The sequence below is a fragment of the Lynx canadensis genome, chromosome B4 (genome assembly GCF_007474595.2).
Source record: "Lynx canadensis isolate LIC74 chromosome B4, mLynCan4.pri.v2, whole genome shotgun sequence".
Classification (NCBI taxonomy): Eukaryota; Metazoa; Chordata; class Mammalia; order Carnivora; family Felidae; genus Lynx; species Lynx canadensis.
Window position 1 is genome coordinate 12,172,909 of NC_044309.1, and position 20,097 is coordinate 12,193,005.

Below are 20,097 nucleotides of genomic sequence, written 5' to 3' on the forward strand. Positions count from 1 at the left end.
TGTGGCCAAACACCCCGGTGCCACGAGTAGCCTGCACAACTGTGCACGGCAGCCTCACCCACAGCCTGGCAAGACTAAACTGCAGTGAATTTATATATCCAGAAAGGCTGGGCAGTCTTAATCATGATTTAGTCATTTTCACTGGCTTTTTTAAAACTGGTTCTTAATTATCATAAAAAGATTCAACAGTTTAGAAACAGCGTTGAGGATAGAAAGGATTTGCATGCCGTTCCAAAGATAGAAGGATTCCAATTCTGCGGCGGAGATATCAGTCTTGGAATAAACGAAGGGGAAATATGAAATGAGCAAGCCAGTGTTTACAAACACAAGAGAGGAACATGATAAGATGACATCCTCTAAAATGCAGTGGAAGCAAGCAATCTCAACTGTAATTAGCACGAGCCACTAAGTAGGATGAATCGTATTGAGAAATGAGTTCTTGATCTTGAAAGGTAAAATGAGCACCAAGGATGGAAACCAAGCTGCAGATCTCCCAGAGATGACATTTGAGAAATAACCAAAGCCACCAAGTGAATAAAAAGAGACACGTTGTCTCTCATCTACCTGCTCTTGTCTCCAAAAAATTAGGCAAAGGAAGCCAATGAGGCATCAAGCAGCATCAAGGAGACAGGAATGGGAAGGAAGAAAGCATTTCTTTATTAACTAAGCATTGAGATACGTGTAGAATTAGGTTTAGAACAAATGTTCTCTTCAAATTCTCCAGGGTCTGATTAAGGTCCAAGAAATACATAGCTGACCATATAAACTATATCATGCAGCTTACATATAATGGCCAAATCTGTAGAGAGTCATTTTTACATAATGAGTTTATGATTTGGCTTTTAATTTGATGTTTAATCAAATAAAGAACACATCCCAACAGTTGAGTATTATTGCTTTATTCTTTTGAAGTCAATGGGAATAGATTGGCTAAAGTCTCCAAATTTCAAACTTACTTCTTGGCTCTCAATCTTTGGATGGCTCTGCGGCTTTGGACACTAATCTCTCTCCTGAGGTTCATTTTCCCAAATGTTCACTCCCTGAACCACAGGGACTTCACACACCTACCTATAGGTACTTGACTTACCTGCCCCACACATTTTTCAAATTCCTCAGACAGGACTAACCATCTTCCCACCAATGCTGCCCATCTGTGTTTCCCATCTCAGCTAATGATTCCACCATCTATCCAATCACCCAGGGCAGAGATTCCATTTTTATTATTATTTATTTCAAGAGAGAGAGAGAGAGAGAGAGAGAGAGAGAGAAAGGGGCAGAGAAAGAGAGAGAATCCCAAGTAGGCTGTGCCACCAGTGGAGAGCCCAACATGGGGCTCGATCTCACAAACTGTGAGATCATGACCTGAGATGAAACCAAGAGTTGGACGCTTAACTGACTGAGCCACCCAGGTGCCCCCCACCCAAGGCAGAAATTCTTTATTGTTTTAACTACTCTCTTCTTCTTACCACAGTCACATCTCACCATCCTGAAATTCTGTCCACTTCATGTATAAAAGCTCCCAAATGTGTCCCCCATTTTATGAGTCACATATATGACTTTTTGGTAGCTGAGATCGAGGTCCCCTATGTGTCCAATTTCAGGCTTACTGGGAAGTGCCCAACCTTAAAAAAAGTCCTCCCTGCCAGTAGATCCCTGAAATTCCTCTAACAGACAACATTTTTATTACCATGTTAGAAATTATCTTAAATGCAAAAGGCTCTGTAAAGGTCACAACCGACACTGAAAGCACACCAAGGAGTCACTGCTGTCACACAGCCTTCCAGTGGGAAAGGCCGGTGGCACAGACAGTGAGGGTGGGACAAACAAGGTATGCTTCAGAATCAACTGAAATATACTTTTGCACTGAAGGTGAATAAAAAAATTCATGAAGACGTGAGCCAAGGTAGACAGGAAATCGTTTTCTAAAAAGACTCACACAGACTCCTTCCCTTTTTTCTATGATAAACAGAAAGAAGCAGTTCCCCAGAATTTCAGTAAGATCCAGTGAATGGAAAGCTCTAAATTTATGTGAGATCTATGAAATCACTGCATTAGGAAATAATGCCTCAGCACTTCCAAGTTCACAAATAGACCTTCCTATTAGAGTTTTTGCAGTCAGCTTTCAAAACTGGCCACCAATGCCATAATAGTCCATGAATATCCAATTGTCTCTGCAAGAAGTATATTTTGGCTGGGACTTTTTCCCATCTTCCTGGGGTCAGGTCATATTAACGTGGTGAGAACTGCTTTACGTGAATTGCTTTATGTGACTTCCACAGTGGAATGACTCCCTGTGTAATCAAAGTCATTTCCCGCCCCCTGAGTTTCCAATGGAACCGGTAAGAGGAATGAATGAGGTCAGAAATATCAATGGAGTAACTGGTGGTGAAATTTAAAGCTCTGTTAGGTGGAGAATTGACCCATGGACCTTAGGAAAGAAAGAACTGGGCTCCTGGCATCCAGCTGTGAAGACCTGAGGAGACCAACTTCAGAGAAAGCTGATTTACTGCTCAGCAGGACATCGTATCTATAAACTTAGTAACTGTCTACTGGCCTATGACAAGGAGATCAGGACCTCCAGCCACAAAACCAGAAAAGGGTTAATGTAGTCTGGTGAGGGCAATGCTGAGGTTTTGTGGGTACAAAAGGTCATGGGCAATCCAGCTAAGGTTTTGCAACCAGGTTTATCATTATCTATTTGAAAGCCATGCATGAATGTACTTTCTCATGAAAACAAGGGACTTGTGACTTTTCCAATTGCAAAATCATTTATGATCACTTAACTAGCCAGGCATTAAACCAGCCTCTACAGAAATAAGACAGTTAATTTATGTGTCAACTTTACTGGGCCATGGGGTACCCAGATATTTGGAAAAACACTATGTTGGGTATCTCCATAAGGGAATTTGGGGATGAGTTTATTTGAATTGATAAGACAGAATAAAACAGATTGCCCTCCTTAGTGTGGGTGGGTCTCATCCAGTCAGTTGAAGGCCTGAATAGAACTGAAGACTGACCTTCACCCGAATAAGAAGGAATTCTTCCTTCTTGACTGCCTTGAGCTGAGACATCGTTTTTTTTCCTGCCTTCAGGCTCAAACTGAAACAACAACTTCATGGATCTCAAGCCTGCCAGCTTTTGGACTGGAACTACACCATCAACTCTCCTGGATCTCAGCTTGCCAACTGCAGATCTAGAAACTTATCAGGCTCTATAAGTGCATGAGCCAATTTTCCTTATAATGAATATATTATTACATCTATAATTCACATTACAAAATCAAAATAAAATTGTATAAACACATACACACATATATCCAATTGGTTCTGTTTCTCTAGAGAACTGTGATTAACATAAGAAAGTAGTCTATCAAAAAATTAAAAATAGAACTACCCTACAACCCAGCATTTGCACTACGAGGTATTTATCCAAGGGATACAGGTGTGCTGTTTCAAAGGGGCACATGTACCCCCATGTTTATAGCAGCACTATCGACAATAGCCAAAGTATGGAAAGAGCCCAAATGTCCATCGATGGATGAATGGATAAAGGAGATGTGGTATATACATACAATGGAGTATTACTCGGCAATCAAAAAGAGTGAAATCTTGCCATTTGCAACTATGTGGATGGAACTGGAGGGTATTATGCTAAGTGAAATTAGTCAATCAGAGAAAGACAAATATCTTATGACTTCACTCATACGAGGAACTTAAGATACAAAACAGATGAACATAAGGGGAGGGAAGCAAAAATAATATAAAAATAGGGAGGAGGATAATACATAAGAGACTCTTAAATATGGAGAACAGTTACTGGAGGGGTTGTGGGAGGGGAGATGGGCTAAATGGGTAAGGGGCATTAGGGAATCTACCCCTGAAATCATTGTTGCACTATATGCTAACTAACTTGGATGTAAATTTAAAAAATAAATTTTAAGTAAATAAATAGATAAGTAAATAGAAAGAAGTCTAAACTGAAATTAAGTTGCTTTGGCATCTACTAAGCTAGAATGCCAAATATAATGAACCAGAAAGAATGCCACATTTCAGTGGAAGGAAGAAGCTAAGAGATCACCTGTCCCGGCCTCTCTACCTCACTTCATGTGTTCTCAGGTCAGGCCTAGGTAGCCTGTTGCTTAGGGCTGTGTCCCCTCCTCCACCATGCACATCTGAGAAGTGAGAAATTTCATTTTGGAAAACAAAAAGTGAGAAGGAAAAAAGACAAAATCATACGGGCTTCATCAGAAGCAAGAAACTACTAGAAAATGAGACCCCCAGGCCATGTCCCCCTCCTTCACACACACAACTAAGACAATGGCAGTGCTCTTCAGACCCTGACAAAGAGCTGTGGTGTCTTATTGTTCCCAAATCACTGGCTCTAATAAGTACTTTAATAGAAAATTTTATTTATTAGGTGACAGGGTCTAAGATGGCTTCTGTGTAGACATAACGGATTGGAACAGGAAGTAATTAATAAGTAGTAGTGTTACTATGGTATTCTTATTAAATACTCACAGAGGGCCGATGCGCACCTAAAACATAAACAATGACTCCTTCCCAAAGTCTGCAGTTTCAAGATTTAGAGACATGGGACAAAGGAGAGGAATTAAAAACAGACCACACACGCTGTACTCTGGCTTTTCCTAAAGCAAAGCCACGGCTCCTGGCACGCGGGGTACCTGGCTCACAACCCCGTGGCAGCTGATTCCAGAGCCTCATTCTGATGGAAGCCTCGACTACCCACCTCACTCCCACCGGCAGGTGCTGCAATGGCAGATATCTGTAAGAGGAAATACATGCCCTTTGCCTGAGCCCCTGTCTGCAATGCTTTGGGGTGTTTCTTGGCCTTAAATTGCTGGGTCACGTGGTCATGCTGTTGAACTTCACTGAGGAAGCCATCCTCGGAATATTTGGAGTCAATGGTGAGCAGAATCTAATTGGAGTTTAAACAAAGCCCAGATCCGGCTCAGCTACGGAGTAGTTGACTGCCACGGTCAGTACACCGCAGGCCCAGCAGAGGAAGGGGTGTAACCCTTTTATCAGACATCATGCTTATTTATTTCCAGTGTGCTTTCTGGTGTTGCTTTGCAGCCCTACTGAGGTATAATTTACACGCTATAAAATTCACCCATTGTAAGTTCAGTGATTTTAATTATGCTGGGTGCCTGGGTGGCTCAGTCGGTTAAGCCTCCAACTTCAGCTCAGGTCATGATCTCACACGGTTTGTGGGTTCGAGCCCTACGTAGGGCTCTGTGCTGACAGCTCAGAGCCTGGAGCCTGCTTCGGATTCTGTGTCTCCCTCTGCCCCTCTCCTGCTTGTGCTCTGTTTTTCTCTGTCTCTCAAAAATAAATAAACGTTAAAAAATTATTAAAAAATGATTTCAGGGGCGCCTGGGTGGTGCAGTCGGTTAAGCGTCCGACTTCAGCCAGGTCACGATCTCGCGGTCCGTGAGTTCGAGCCCTGCGTCAGGCTCTGGGGTGATGGCTCAGGGTGAGCCTGTTTCCGATTCTGTGTCTTCCTCTCTCTCTGCCCCTCCCCCGTTCATGCTCTGTCTCTCTCTGTCCCAAAAATAAAAAATAAAAAAAAAATGATTTCAATTATGCCAATAGAGTGTGTGATAATCGTTACAATCCAGTTTTAGAATATTTTCATCACCCCCCAAAATCCCTTTGAACTTACTGGCAGTCAAAGCCATACCCAACCCCAGGCAACCACAGGCCTGCTTTCTGCATTCTGGACGTTTCATATAGATGGAATCATAGTACAGGCAGATCTATAGTATAGTTGGGGGGTTTTTTTCTTAGATTTTTCTTTTTTGTTAAGCTGCAACATCCATGGTTTAGCACTAAAAACATTTCATCAAGTGAACAATAATAAACTGAAAATTAAAGAAATAAACACTCAAAATACTTTCCACTGGAAACACATTAAGATGGTAGAGGGTTTTGTTTACTATCTTACTGCAATTTTCTCACATGTTACTAGCCCACCTACCCTATGTTTCCCATAAGCACGCAGATGTGAATGGAAGTTTTTATGATGAAATAAATGAAAAGTTTGTTTACTGCAGAGAATCATTTCACAAGGCAGCCAAACTGGGTTCAGAGAACAAAATTATTCAAGAAATTCTTAACTTTAGAATCAGTGAACCTTAAGCTGTTTCTCTGTGACACCACCAGCCTCCAAGAGAAACTGACAAATGCTTTTTCTTTCGTCACCTTAAAGCAGAATAACTTCTCCGTATTCGGGATGTTCAATCACAGTATCATCAAAAGGCAAAGGGTCTGAGGCTTGAGCCTGATGCCCCTGAGACCACCAACCTCTACACTTCTTCCACTTTGGGGGAGTCACATTTTGGTCCAACTGCTGTGAAAGCCTCCCACCTGATAAAGAAAATTTCAACTCTTCATGCTGTGGGCTCTGCTCCCGGGCTCTCAGGGAAGTTATATTTTTTTTTTTTTTGTTAATTTACTTATATTCAAGTTAGTTAACATATAGTGTAATAATGGTTTCAGGAGTAGAATTCAGTGATTCCTCACTTGCATATAACCCCGTGCTTATCCCGACAAGTGCCCTCCTTAATGCCCATCACCCATTTAGCCCATCCCCCACCCACCTCCCCTCCAGCAGCCCTCAGTTTGTTCTCTGTAGTTAAGAGTCTCTTATGGTTTGCCTTCCTGTTTTTAACTTTCACCAAAGTGAGAATGATTTAACCAAACTTCAAAACAGGGGCACTATTTCTGCTGCGATCACACACTATGCGTCTGCTTCATTAGTAAATAACCTCAAAGAAACATTTCTAGAGATAAGAATAAGAATCCCCCTGAGTTCCCATGCCTCTGATGCCCGCAACCTTGTACATACTAAAACATAAGATAAAATTTGTAATTTTCTGAAATGTCTTATGTCATGGTGAATTGTAACCCTTGATGTAAACAACATATGTAACCCTGCATCAAACATTCTCATTCTTTCTCCAGAGCACTCTCCTCTTTGTGAGGACTATTTATCCAGAGCAGCTGTCCTCACTTGCGCTCACATAAAACTCTTTTCCTTTTTTAAAAAAACTATTTTTTATGTATTTATTTTGAGGGGGGAGGGGCAGAGAGAGAGAGAGAGGGAGAGAGACTCCCAAGCAGGCTCCGCACTGTCAGTACAGAGCCCAATGTGGGACTCGATCTCACAACTGTGAGATCATGAGCTGGCTCAGTCAGATGCTTAACCATCTGAGCCACCCAGGCACCACCACCACCACCACCACCACCACCACCACCCCTCCTCCTCCTCCTCCTCTTCCTCCTCCTCCTCCTCCTCCTCCTCCTCCTCCTCCTCCTCCTCCTCCAGAAACTAAAAGTTTTGTTCATTTTGCTTTAACACACACCACCTGTCCTCTCTCCCCTCCCCTCCAGGACACCTGGGGTAGATCATGTATTTACTGACATTGGGCTTTCTCAAAAGACAAGAAGAAAGGCTGTTTATCCAAGAATCCTGCAAATGTCCTCGAGGTAGGAACCAGGGACCACAAAGGGATGAGCTGCCTTCTACAAACAGAGCGGGGCGGGGGTGGGGGGAACACAGAAAGCATGAAACAAATGAATATCTCACTAAATATCCTGCCCCAGTGCTTTGCGCTCACCTACCACAAGACCACATCAGTGAACAGCTAAAAGCGTGTCATAATTTTAGTCTTCTTATCTACACTTAGATTCTATCTACTCACGGAAGGGTGAGAGGAAGGAAGCACCACCCTGGACTCGGGCTCAGAAACGGCGAGGGCTCTAACACCAGCAACACCAGCAACACAACAGCAGCTGGCATTGTGCACCAGGGTTAGTTTCACACGTTTTAGCCTTTAATCCTCACAACGGCCTTAGGCAGTCGTCGCTGTAGATCCAAAGTCCTTATGCAAAGCCTCTGGAGCAAGCCCCGGTTTCAGAATTCAGAGATTTTTGGATTTCAGAAAGATGATACAGTAATGTATTACAAAGTGTGTAATTTCTGCAACATAACTCCCCAAGAAGGTCTGAAGCAGGGCGCCTGGGTGGCTCAGTCGGTTAAGTGTACAACTCTTGATTTCAACTCAGGTGATGACCTCACAGTTTGTGAGTTCTAGCCCAGCATTTGGCTCTGCACTGGCAGCGTGGAGCTTGCTTGGGATTTTCCCTCTTCCTCTCTCTGCCCCTCCTCCCGTTGTGTTCTCTCTCTCTCTCTCTCTCTCTCTCTCTCTCTCTCTCAAAATTAAATAAACATGAAGAAGGAGGAGGAGAAGGAGGAGGGGGAGGAGGAGAAGGAGGAGGGGGAGGAGGAGAAGGAGGAGGGGGAGGAGGAGGAAGAGAAGGTGGTGTGAACGCGGATCTCCTGCAAACTGAAAGGCTTTTGCTCCTCAGAACTTTCTGGGTTTTACAGATAAAGAGAATGTGGCACAGCAAGCTGAAGTAACTTGTCCAAGGTCACACAGCTAAGAAGTAGCAGGGGGTGCTCAATGCTTCAAAGGCCCCTTTCTTCATTACTGAGAAAACCACCTCGACCACTTTCTCTACCAGAAACTCAACTCTAACCTTCCTACTCCCCAGCCGAGTGCAGCCTGTGTACGACCTTCCTCCCGCAACTCCCCGCCCCCAAATTCTCGAATACTCCTTTTATCTCACCTTAATATGGTTTAAAATAGTAGAAAGAAACCCAAAGGGAGTGTGACTCACCCCAGGCACCCCTAACAGACGCAGGAGGGACACTCGGGAATTACGTGTGGGGGCGGGCACTGACACGCTACCCCTCTGCCCAGTTCTGGAGGTTAACTCAAGGGTGATTGATGTCAAAGATCCGGCAGGCGGAGCCTGACGAGCTGGCGGTCTAGAAAGTGAAACAGAATTCTTCCGAGATGCCAGGAGAGGGCGCGTCTGCCTTTTCCCGTTAGGATTAGGATTCCCCGCCCCCATTTCCTTCCAACCAGTAGGCAGTTTGGACTCACAACCACATGCTGCCGTATTCCTGCTGGGCAGCGTCAGCCTTTTCATTGCTACTTGCTCTTCCCCCGTATGCAGTCTTTGTTTTGTTTTGTTTTGTTTTTGTCTTGGTTAGGGGGTAGGGTTAGGGTTAGTGCCTGATATTTTGCAGTTCAGAGAATAAAACCTCAGACTTCTTCTGGGGTCAAGAGTTACAGATTAGGGTATATGTCTGGTATTTTAAGTCCTTTCTGATCTTTGGCACAAACCTGCTCTCAGACCCTCCCCTTTCCCTTCCTCCCCCTCTCCCATTTCTGTTTTCTTGTCTTGCATAGGGGTCCCGTTGCGGGGTCACCGGCTGCACCGCCTTGACCTCGCTATCAGCTGCCTTCGGGGTCTTGCGTCTGCGTCCTTGCTCAACCCTTCTTTCGGTGCTTAGGTTGCAAATTATTGTGGTCCTTCCTCCTTCCTCGTCTTGTTTCCTCCCTTTTAATTCTATCTAATCCGGAGGTATCTTCCCTCCTCCGGTACAGTAAATCAATACTTCTACTTCCCCAAACAGTCCAGGTCATCCAGTAATCCCACCTGCCTTGGCACACCTGATTCATCCAGGCGTCAACAGTTGGCCTCTTCCCTGGGAACAAAGGGCCCAAGAAGCACCCCGCAGGCTTTGTGTCTTTAATTAAAGGTCTATTTTAAGGGCAAAGCCGGATGGAAAGTCAAGCATGCTCAGTTAACTATATCTAGATGTAAAGCTTTTAAATAGAGATCGAGGCTTCCATCCAAGGATGCCTGGGATCGTCCTCCTTTTTCGGTCGAGCCCCTGCGACTCCAGCGCAGAAGACTGCCCCCACACACTTCCTTTAATTTGTTTAAATGAGCGCCGCGGGTCACGGCAGTCCACTGACGAGGGTAACGCTCATTTCCCGGGGCGGGGGCCTCGACCTACGCGAGCTGCTGGGCTCGGACTCTGCCCACCGGAGACGCGCGCAGGGGAGAGGAGGGGCGTGGCCTGTGGGGGGGGGCGCGGCGGCGGGGGGGCGGGGATTCGGGGGCGGGGCCCGGGAAATTCCCGGCGGACGCGAGGAGGCCGGCGCGCGGTCAGCTGAGCGGCGCTGGGCGGTGTCGCGAGGCAGCAAGTCGGCCTGAGGCTCCCCGAGCGCCCGCCGCCGCCCCCGGCCGGTGCCCCGGTCGGCGTCTGCATCCGGGTCCGGAGCCCTCCCCCTGCGGGCACGATGCCGAGGAAGGAGTGACCGCGAGAGAGTCCGGAGCGCCGGCGCTGGGTGAGTGGGGGCAGGGGGCGGGCAGGGGGCGGGCAGGGGCTCGGCGAGGCGGCGACCCCCTTTCCGCCCTGGAAGCTGTTTCCGCGGCCCCCTTCCGTGCGACCCCGAGCCTGTGGGGGTGTGGGTGGCGAGGGGTGGGGCGTCCCCTCTCCTGGGAGGGTTTCCAGGCCTGGGCGGAACCTGACCTGGTGGGAAAGGGCTGCGGGGCGGCCATCGCAAAGCGCCCTCCCCCTTTTTTTACCGGCCCGGCTGGCCGCAGGTGACTTCCTCTGTAGGTCACGGAGATGGTTTAAGGATGACATCCTCCCGCAGGTTGGGAATGATCAGCCAGCCAGTTCCTCAATATATGGGAAGCGGTTAAAGGTACACCTTTGAGAAACAAAAACTAACCTAGCTTTATGAGATAGCCCAGGAACACTAAGGAACAAGTGACCTGTCTCTAAGGCAGTGGGACTCCTGAACAGCCGTTGTGTCCAGGAGAGCATGTGTGTATGTTATGCGTTTGTGTGTATAAACACACATAGCTATGAATACTAGTTGAGGCTGAGAACCCCAAAGAATAGTGCTTACTGTCGGAAAAGCATAAGCTGGAGGAAGAGTAAAACACCGCAAAGAGAAAACGAAACCCAGATTCTGGTCTGGCGTCCTTTCCCGGGAAAACTGTTGTATGGAAATGTATGCCACAGAACTTGTTGAAGGATGAAATGGAAAACAGAGCCGTAGACCAGTAAGGTGGTGCTAGGACCTGAAAAGCCTCAGATCTGGTTAAGCAAGGCAGCACTATTAACAGGAGACCCCCCCCCTCCCCGCCCCCTGCTCTTTGGGGAGGGAGAGAAGACCTAGGGAATCCTGGCTACTTCCCAGGAGATGCCTGGTTTGTACTGAGGAGGAGAGATCTTGGAGCAGAGGCTAAGGCTAGGAACTGCCCTGAAATGAACAAGGTAAGTGAACTTTAAATATGGCCTGGAGAGACAGGACAGTGACTGGAATCTTCCGGGTGAATGTTTTCTGTTTTTCTCCTGGGCCAGTTTTAGTGGTTCTTTGTATATTATGTGCAACATTATAAAAATAGCCCTTTTTCTTTTTTTTTTTTTTTTTGGTAACCGATCTCAGGTTGTACATTGTGCTATGGAATCCAATTAATCCTTCCAAAAAAACAAAAACTTTATTCTTGAAGGGGAGGGAAGCAAAAATAATATAAAAACAGTGAGGGGGACAAACCAGAAGAGACTCTTAAATACAGAGAACAAACTGAGGGTTGCTGGAGGGGTTTTGGGTGGGGGGTGGGTTAGATGGGTCATGGGCATCCAGGGGGGCACTCGTTGGGAGGAGCACTGGGTGTTTTATGTAGGGGATGAATCACTGGACTCTACTCCTGAAATCATTATTGCACTATATGCTGACTCACTTGGATGTAAATTAAATAATAATAAATAAATACTAAAAAAAAGAAAAAAAAAGGAAACTTACTTTAAGTACCAAAAAAAGCAACAACAAAAAAACCCCCAACTTTACTCTTGAAAAGAACTGGCTTTTGTATTACTTTCCTACAGAACCCTCTCCCTTAAGTAGGGAAAATGGGTATTTTTTTCTCCAAGCCCAGCTTTTTCTGAATTTTATAGACACTTGAACTATTTGAGATGTTGTTTGGCATCTATGGGATTAGTGAATCCAAATGAAAATGAAGAAACTGCAGTTTGTTTTTTTTTTTTTTTTTTTTTTTCTGCAGTCTGTTTTTAAAAAGTGAAATGTATTTCACTCAGAGGAAAATATTATTTTAAAGGTTTTCATTTTGACACGCATATGAGGGTTGAATAATAGAATGTATATTCCCAAATGATATCCAGATACCTTTGGGGATGATAGAAGAAACAGTACTAATTTTCAAAACGAGTTTTAAAAATCAAGTTCAAGAATCTGGAAATGAGTGCCACGGAACTGTAGAAAAAGTCGTAGTACTCACATGCTGGGTTTGTCACCTACATAGCAGAAAGTGTTTTGTAAGTGTTAGTCCTTAAAATACTTCGTTACACTGTATTTTCATTTCATTTCAACAAACATTTGCTGAGAGCCTGCTGTGTGCTGCTCCCAAGGGACAATAACATGGAGACCTTTGCGGAAGGTTGATGGAAGATAGACTGGCGAGGGATGATTATAGGATTTTGCAGGCCAAGGCCAGGGCCAAGTGCTACTGAGTACTTAGAGGAAAGAAAAGTTTGTTTTTCACAGGACGTCTATTTCAACTGGACATCGAACTGTCTGGTGGGTATTTGCCAGGGCAAAAGTGGGACCACACATTTTGTGCAGAGGGGAGAACAGAGATAAGGGCAGAGAAGCAGAAGAAGGCAGGGAACTGTGAGCTGTTCAATGTGCCTTGGGTGCGAGTGGCATGGTGACAGGAGATGATACCGGTGGGTGAGTGAGGGCCAGACTCTGGAAGGCCGAGTTTTTCCCACTTGGGAGCTGGAACTCTGTGTTGTATGGGAAGGGTTTTAAGCAGGACGGTGGCTTCATGCGGGGTAAGAAACCGGGGAGGTGGCGGACCTGCGGTGGAAAGACAGAAGTCAGACCATGTAGGAGACTCTTCAGCAGGTTTTCTAGGTGCTGGGGACACAGTGGTGGACACGATAGACAAAAATCCCATACTCTGTGGAGCACATCATTGCTGTAATTGAGACAAGCAAGAAGGGCTGGACTAAGCTAGCAGGGATGGGGAGGAGGTAACAAGTGCCAGGACTTGGTGACCCATTACACTCGGGGTAAGAGGGAATGGAGAAACAAGAATGACTCCCACGGCCCTGCCTTATGTGATGAGGTTATTTCCATTTTCCGTATGTCAGCAAATTCCAAAATCAGAATACCATTTCTGGCAGAAAATGTGAAGCTTCTTCTTCCCCCTTGATAGGATACATACTTTGAATTCTTTTCCCAGGATGATGATGGTTCTGGTTGATGCAGTCGTGGGTTCTTAGTCCTTTGTGATCCCAAACCAGAATTTGCCGATAGCCACCTATTGTCTCTGGTCAAGAAATAGATTTTCACTGTTTTAAAATTAATTTATCCACGTGGGGGTTGAACCTATGAATGCTTATTAAGCAACTTTGGAACATCAGACATACCGGGGTAAGGGCCTAGACTTATTCTGTATTATGCTCACTGGCCCAACGTCCAGTGGGTGGACAGTACAAGGCAGATTTGTGCCTGATACAAAATGAGTTTCTGATGATACGAACCATCCTGTAATAGAACAGGCAGTTGCCTGCTAAAGTCATTGCACGTATTTTCTGTCATTGAAGTCTTTCAAGATTGCTCTATATGACCGTCTTCCATGGAAATCAAACAAGACATTCTTGCATTGAATGTCTGGACTGGATCATTTGTAAAGCCAACTCGTAAATGAAATTTAAGCTCGTGCCCATCATGCCCACAAAGTCAAGTCATTGCTATAATTACTTGACCTCTGGAATTAAAAATGATAATATATTTAAGAATTCAAATACCAGATCTTGGAATAAAATCTAGGAGATTTTGCCTTTGAACTTCCACCGTCCAGCTAGTTCGGCTTCTTCCTCATGGGTGGAATCTTGACAGATCCCGTGCTAAATTCATTTGCCCTTCTGTCGTTAAATACCACCTTTGCTTAGAAACGACACGTTTCAGAAAACAGTTACAAACTGGGAGGGATGGAGGCAAACCATAGGAGACTCTTAAATACAGAAAACAAACTGAGAGTTGATGGGGGTGCCAGGGAGAGGGAAAAATGGGTGATGGGCATTGAAGAGGGCACTTGTTGGGATGAGCACTGGGTGTCGTATGTAAACGATGAATCACGGGAATCTACCCCCAGAGCCAAGAGCACACTGTATCCACTGTATGTTAGCCAACTTGACAATAAGTTATATTAAAAAAAAAAAAAAAGAAAGAAAAGAAAAGAAATGACCCCTGGATGGTTCAGTCGGTTAAGCATCTGACTCTTGATTTCAGCTCAGGTCATGATCTCAGGATCATGAGATTGAGCCCCGTGTTGAGCTCTGCACTAGGCCTGGAGCCAATTAGGATTCTCTCTCTCTCTCTCTCTCTCTCTCTCTCTCTCTCTCTCTCTCTCTCCCCCCCCCCCCCCCTCCCTCTCCCTCTCTCCCTCCACTCCTCCCATCTCCACCCCCACTCACAGAAAGAAAGAAAGAAAGAAAGAAAGAAAGAAAGAAAGAAGGAAGGAAGGAAGGAAGGAAGGAAAAAGACACATGTTTCAGTGGTGTCTGGCTGGCCCAGTTGGTAGAAAATGCAACTCTTGACCTTGGGGTCACAAGTTCAAGGCCCATGTTGGACATAGAACTTACATTCAAAATGAAAAAGAGGGGTACCTGGGTGGCTCAGTCGGTTAAGCGGCCTACTTTGGCTCAGGTCATGATCTCGAGGTCCGTGAGTTCAAGCCCCGCGTTGGGCTCTGTGCTGACAGCTCAGAGCCTGGAGCCTGTTTCGGATTCTGTGTCTCCCTCTCTCTGACCCTCCCCTGTTCATGCTCTGTCTCTCTCTGTCTCAAAAATAAATAAACGTTAAAAAAAAATTTTAAAACAAAGTGAAAAAGAAAAAAAGAAATGACACCTTTTAGATCCAGATTATTTGGATTTTTATGGGAAATTCTGTTAAAAAAAAACAGAAAGAAAATCTGTTACTAGATAGAAACTTGGAATAAATGGTTTAGTTCCAATTTCTATAACCTTTGAAGATGTGTGCAAGAAGATTTTATAATGCATCTCTGTGTTTGTTCAATTGAATGCAGCATCAGGTGGTGTTAAAGACTTAGAAAATTCAGCTTTGTCTAATAGGTATTCTACCAATAGACATTTCACATAGGCAGTGTACTCCTAAACTCATAACAATGCTCCCAAAATACTCTAAAATCATAGGGTACTCTTTGAATCCCTGAAAAGCGATTAAATTGCTTTTAGTAAAAATTTGGTAACGAGTATGTACATGCTTATGTTTGGCATATATGCTAACTTATTTACCATGACATTTGAATGACCAAGTCTTTCCTACAATGCTGGATAATGAAGAGCTTGCTGTGATTAGGACAGGCCTATGTATTAGTGAAAGAGGGTGGCATGGCCGCGAGGGTGCTGGGGTATTGCATGGTAGGGTTGGATTCCGATCTTCATAGAAACTCAAGAATACTTTTCCTGGTGTTTGACGGCTGAAAGCAACTGAAATGATCATCATTTGCTAGACAGGTCAGTAAATCATCATAAGAGGTCACACATCTGTTTCAGGTACCCAGTGTTTTTTCTGCCATCCTCCTTAGCATGAGCCTGCTTTTTCCCTTCATGTCCTTAGAAAATCTGGGCAACCTGAAAAAGTTAGAAGAGCCACAACCAGTTTTAACTTTATAAGAGCTGTGTTTAAAGCCTTGGGAACGGTGTAAAGAAAGTCAAGGAGGAAAAATACTTGAATAATTTTCAAGGGAAAATCTTTCTCTTCTCCTCTCCCCTGCCTGCCCTTCCCCTCTTCACTCCTTTTCTCTCCCCTTTCCTCTCTCTTGGAAAAACCATGAAGGAGAAATGTGTATACAGTAAAATGAAACCAAGCACATCTCTAGAGAACTGCCTGGGGGCTTCTTAAAAAACATCCGTGAAATGTTTCCATTTACTTTTTTTTTCTTAAGTGTTTGTTTATTTTTGAGAGAGAGCATGCACACACACGAGGCGGGAGGGACAGAGAGAGAGAGAGAGGGAGACGGGATCCTAAGTGGGCTCTTTGCTGACAGCAGACAGCCCGATTGTGGGGCTTGAACTCACGAGCCGTGAGATCATGACCTGAGCTGAAGTCAAAAGCTGACTGATGGGGCGCCTGGGTGGCGCAGTCGGTTAAGCGTCCGACTTCAGCCAGGTCACGATCTCGCGGTCCGTGAGTTCGAGCCCCGCGTCGGGCTCTGGGCTGATGGCTCGGAGCCTGGAGCCTGTTTCCGATTCTGTGTCTCCTTCTCTCTCTGCCCCTCCCCCGTTCATGCTCTGTCTCTCTCTGTCCCAAAAATAAAAAATAAACGTTGAAAAAAAAAAAAAAAAAAAAAAAAGAAGCTGACTGAGCTGCCCAGGCGCCCCTCATTTACTTTTGCAAAGTATAATCACTGAAGAGCTGAGCAAATTGAACATTGGCAACTAGATGGTACACATTGCGAGGATTTTATCTTTAGGTCTCTTACCTAGAATTTTAGTATTCCTCGGCTATTTAGGAAAAATCCATGTTTATTAAGCGTTAGCTCTGACCTCATACTGTGCAACAATGAATGCTATGGAAAGCCAGAAACTGACATTCTCCAAATTGTTTTTGTGCAAATTATTGGGGAAAACAAAAGCAGTCTATTCCAGTCACCGAAGGCCAAGGGCACACCTCTCTCGTAAATGTATTAGGCTACCTGAACCATAGATACCTTCTAAAGGCTCACGGTTGAGCAGCCTGCTTCGTCAGTGTTTTTCTCTTCATAAATCCCTGTCCTCATTAAAGCGTTTCATGAGAAGGCCTCTCCTAAAGCTGGCCACACAGGGGAGGAGTCAGGGCCTGCTGTCCTGCGTGTGGCTTCCTTCAGACCAAAAACAAGTCGCCAGGCTCTAGGGTTCAGGGGACCCCCAGAGAGTCCCAGGCCTTGCCTCCTGTGGGGATGGGGAAGAGGCACCTGTGTCTGGTTGCATTTTAACATGTGGTCACTGTGAGCATACGTAGATGTCCTGAGCCAGTGATGTATCAGAGAGAGCACGCGTAGCCTTCTGCGCCTTCCACTGACCAGCTTGGTGACTCTGTAGTTGTCGTGAAAAGACTTATCATCATCTTCACGAAGCCCCAAAAAGAAAACATTTGCCTATAGCATGTAGCCAGTTGTTAGAAGAGATTCCTCTGTTTGCCCAGGTAGTAGGACATGTATAAATGGACTTGGGATACACTCGTCTGTCTTATTTATGACCACATTGACCCCTCTACAAAATAAAGTGGTGTGCTTAAAATATTCTCAGAACATGCCGTCAGTAAGCAGGATCTCTTCATCTTGTAAGTGTGCTTTGCAGAACTGTTGAACACTGAAGCCTAAATATTCAGTAGCATCTTTATTGTATTCCAGGGCTGGGTTTTGGAATCATCACTAACGCCTGGTCACACCTCTTCTTAAGTGACCTTGGACGAGCTATAAATCCTCTGCAAACTCAGCTCTGTCTCCTGCAAAATAGCCATCTAGCTGAGTTTGAGTGAGGATTAGAAACTGACGTGTCTGGTGCAGTGATTCAGCATGTAGGAAGCATCTAGAATGCATTAGTTCTTCCTTTTCTCTTAGCCAAAAATATAAGAGCTGAAATACAGAGATTTAAAAAAAAATTTTTTTTAACGTTTACTTATTATTGAGAGACAGAGAGACCCAGGCGCCCCTAGAGATTTTTTAAACAGCTTTATTGACATATAATTCACTTTCTGTGCAGTTCACCCACAGCAGAGAGATTTGAACTTCAAAGATTTGCTTGGGAAAACCAATTTAATGATACTTTACCCATGTCTACAAATACATGTTTAAAGCCTTCATGAATCCCTCTGTCCTAATTATCACATTGTCATGCTTTTCTTTTCTTCCTCATGTCGCAGCTCCTCGCTGCCCCCACTCACATGGACGCACATGTACATGCATACATACTGAAGCTAGCACAGACATGTTTTGTTTAAAAGGAAAAATCAGGGGCGCCTGGATGGCTCAGTCAGTTGAGTGTCCTACTTCGGCTCAGGTCATGATCTCACGGTTCGTGAGTTCAAGCCCCATGTTGGGCTCTGTGCCGACAGCTCAGAGCCTGGAGCCTGCTTCGGATTCTGTGTCTCCCTCGCTCTCTGCCTCTCCCCCACTTGTCCTCTCTCTCTCTCTCTCTCTCCCTCCCTCTCCCTCCCTCTCCCTCTCCCTCTCCCCCTTCCCCTCTCCCCCCCTCGTCTCTCTCAAAAATAAACATTAAAAAAAATTTTTTTTAAAGGAAGAATCAAAAATGTCCAAAATCTAATTGGAGGGGAAGTAGGCACCTTTTGGAAAACTCACCAGCAATTGCCGGTGGATTTGCGGGGCTCGTGGGGACCCCTCGCAGAGGGAAGACAGCTCTGCTTTCAGCCTGTGACTTTTCCGTAGGTCCTTCTGCCATGTCCCACCAACCACTTAGCTGCCTGACTGAAAAGGGGGACAGCCCCAGTGAGACCACAGGAAATGGACCCCCCAACCTGGCCCACCCAAATCTGGACACGTTCACACCAGAGGAACTGCTACGGCAGATGAAGGAGCTCCTGACCGAGAACCATCAGCTCAAAGGTGAGCGGCCGCCGGCCCCCGTGTTCTCCATCCACCCTGGGCCTTCGTGAACCGCCTCTCTTTGCGAAAAGCCTTGATGGTGAGCTCCCTTCTCTCCGTTGCACTACCTGGAGAGAGAGCCCAGAGTTTAGCTTTTGGTAAGGCTAACATTGCTGCCAATGTTTGCCTCGGGGTGCAGGTAAGAATAAAAAGCACTTACGTACCTCAGGGAAACGGCACAGTGACAGTTAGCCCGTTTAGAAGGAAACAGGGAGAAACGCTGCTATCATTCCAGAGTTAGTCCTAAACATGCCCTTGTTCACAGAGAGCGTCCCAGTGTCTCAGGCCGTGGCTTCCGACAGGACCGGTGTTGGAGGCTGTGCCCCACCACGTGGGCTGTAGCAGAGGCACCCAGACCAGTTTTGTTTTCTGGAGTCTTTGGAGGACGAGAAACAACGTTAGACCCCCTCGTCCTGTCTGGAAACAACAACCACTCACCTTGCTGCAGTCTTTTTGCTGCTGAGCCTGGGGCCCAGGCCAAGTACAGCTTCTTTGGATTCCGAGCTACAGGGTGAGGGTAGTCCAGAGGGAGGTGGGATTCATCCAGTCAAGGCTGATGCGCGACACTCTCACTCTGAACCCCCTCCAGAAGCCATGAAGCTGAATAATCAGGCTATGAAAGGGCGATTTGAAGAGCTTTCAGCCTGGACAGAGAAACAGAAGGAAGAACGCCTATTTTTTGAGATACAGAGCAAGGAAGCCAAAGAGCGTCTCGTGGCTTTGAGTCATGAAAATGAAAAATTGAAGGAAGAACTCAGAAAACTAAAAGGGAAAACAGAAAGGCCCCTTGAGGTGAGTGAGCAGACTGATCTGTTACGATTTTATTTTCTTTTAGTTACATTTAGAGTGGAATCTTACTCATCTAGACTTCTAGATCAAACTTTTTACGGTTTAGGCTAGACAAGTTCTGTTTTGTTTTTAACTTTTTAAAAATGTTTATTTATTTTTGACAGAGAGAGACAGACGGACAGAGCATGAGCGGGGGAGGGGCAGAGAGAGAGGGAGACACAGAGTCCGAAGCAGGCTCCAGGCTCCGAGCTGTCAGCACAGAGCCCGACGTGGGGCTCGAAATCACAGCGAGATCATGACCTGAGTCAAAGTCGGACCCTCAACCGACTGAGCCACCCAGGCGTCCCATCTAGACAAGTGTTTTGTATCATCTTGAAAAAAAAGGGGGCACCTGGATGGCTCAGGCAGTTGGGCATCCAACTCTTGATTCAGCTCAGGTCATGATCCCAGGAGTCATGGGGTTGAGCCCCACGTCAGGTTCCACGCTGACGGTGTGGAGCCTGCTTGGGACTCTCTCAAAATAAATAAACATTTGAAAAAAATAAATAAAAAGAAAGAAAATACTGTTCTTGCTGAGAAGGTTGGTTGTAACTTCAAGGGTCGTGTATGATTTCTGTTGGGGCAAGGAAGTTTGTACAGCTTTGACCATAGTGATTATAGTCAAAAGAAGGTTGTAGTTATAAATCAGTATTTTGTATTCATTGTAGACGGTGCAGATAAC

At 45.4% G+C, this 20,097-nt stretch overlaps 1 protein-coding gene across 4 annotated transcripts in view; it reads left to right on the forward strand.

Moving 5' to 3' along the window:
* The first annotated feature begins 10,208 nt into the window (after window positions 1-10,208).
* Window positions 10,209-20,097, forward strand: part of OPTN (optineurin) — a 39,070-nt gene continuing 29,181 nt past the window's right edge. Inside the window, exons 1-3 of one of the 4 annotated variants that reach the window (XM_030321118.2) lie at window positions 10,209-10,228; window positions 18,372-18,548; window positions 19,177-19,379. In XM_030321118.2, the coding sequence (XP_030176978.1) occupies window positions 18,383-18,548; window positions 19,177-19,379 (369 nt within the window). In that variant the 5' untranslated portion in view covers window positions 10,209-10,228; window positions 18,372-18,382. Of the gene's footprint in view, window positions 10,229-10,549; window positions 11,170-18,371; window positions 18,549-18,852; window positions 19,069-19,176; window positions 19,380-20,097 lie in introns of those variants that run through there. The other 3 variants (XM_030321119.2, XM_030321122.1, XM_030321120.1) reach the window with 3 other exon arrangements.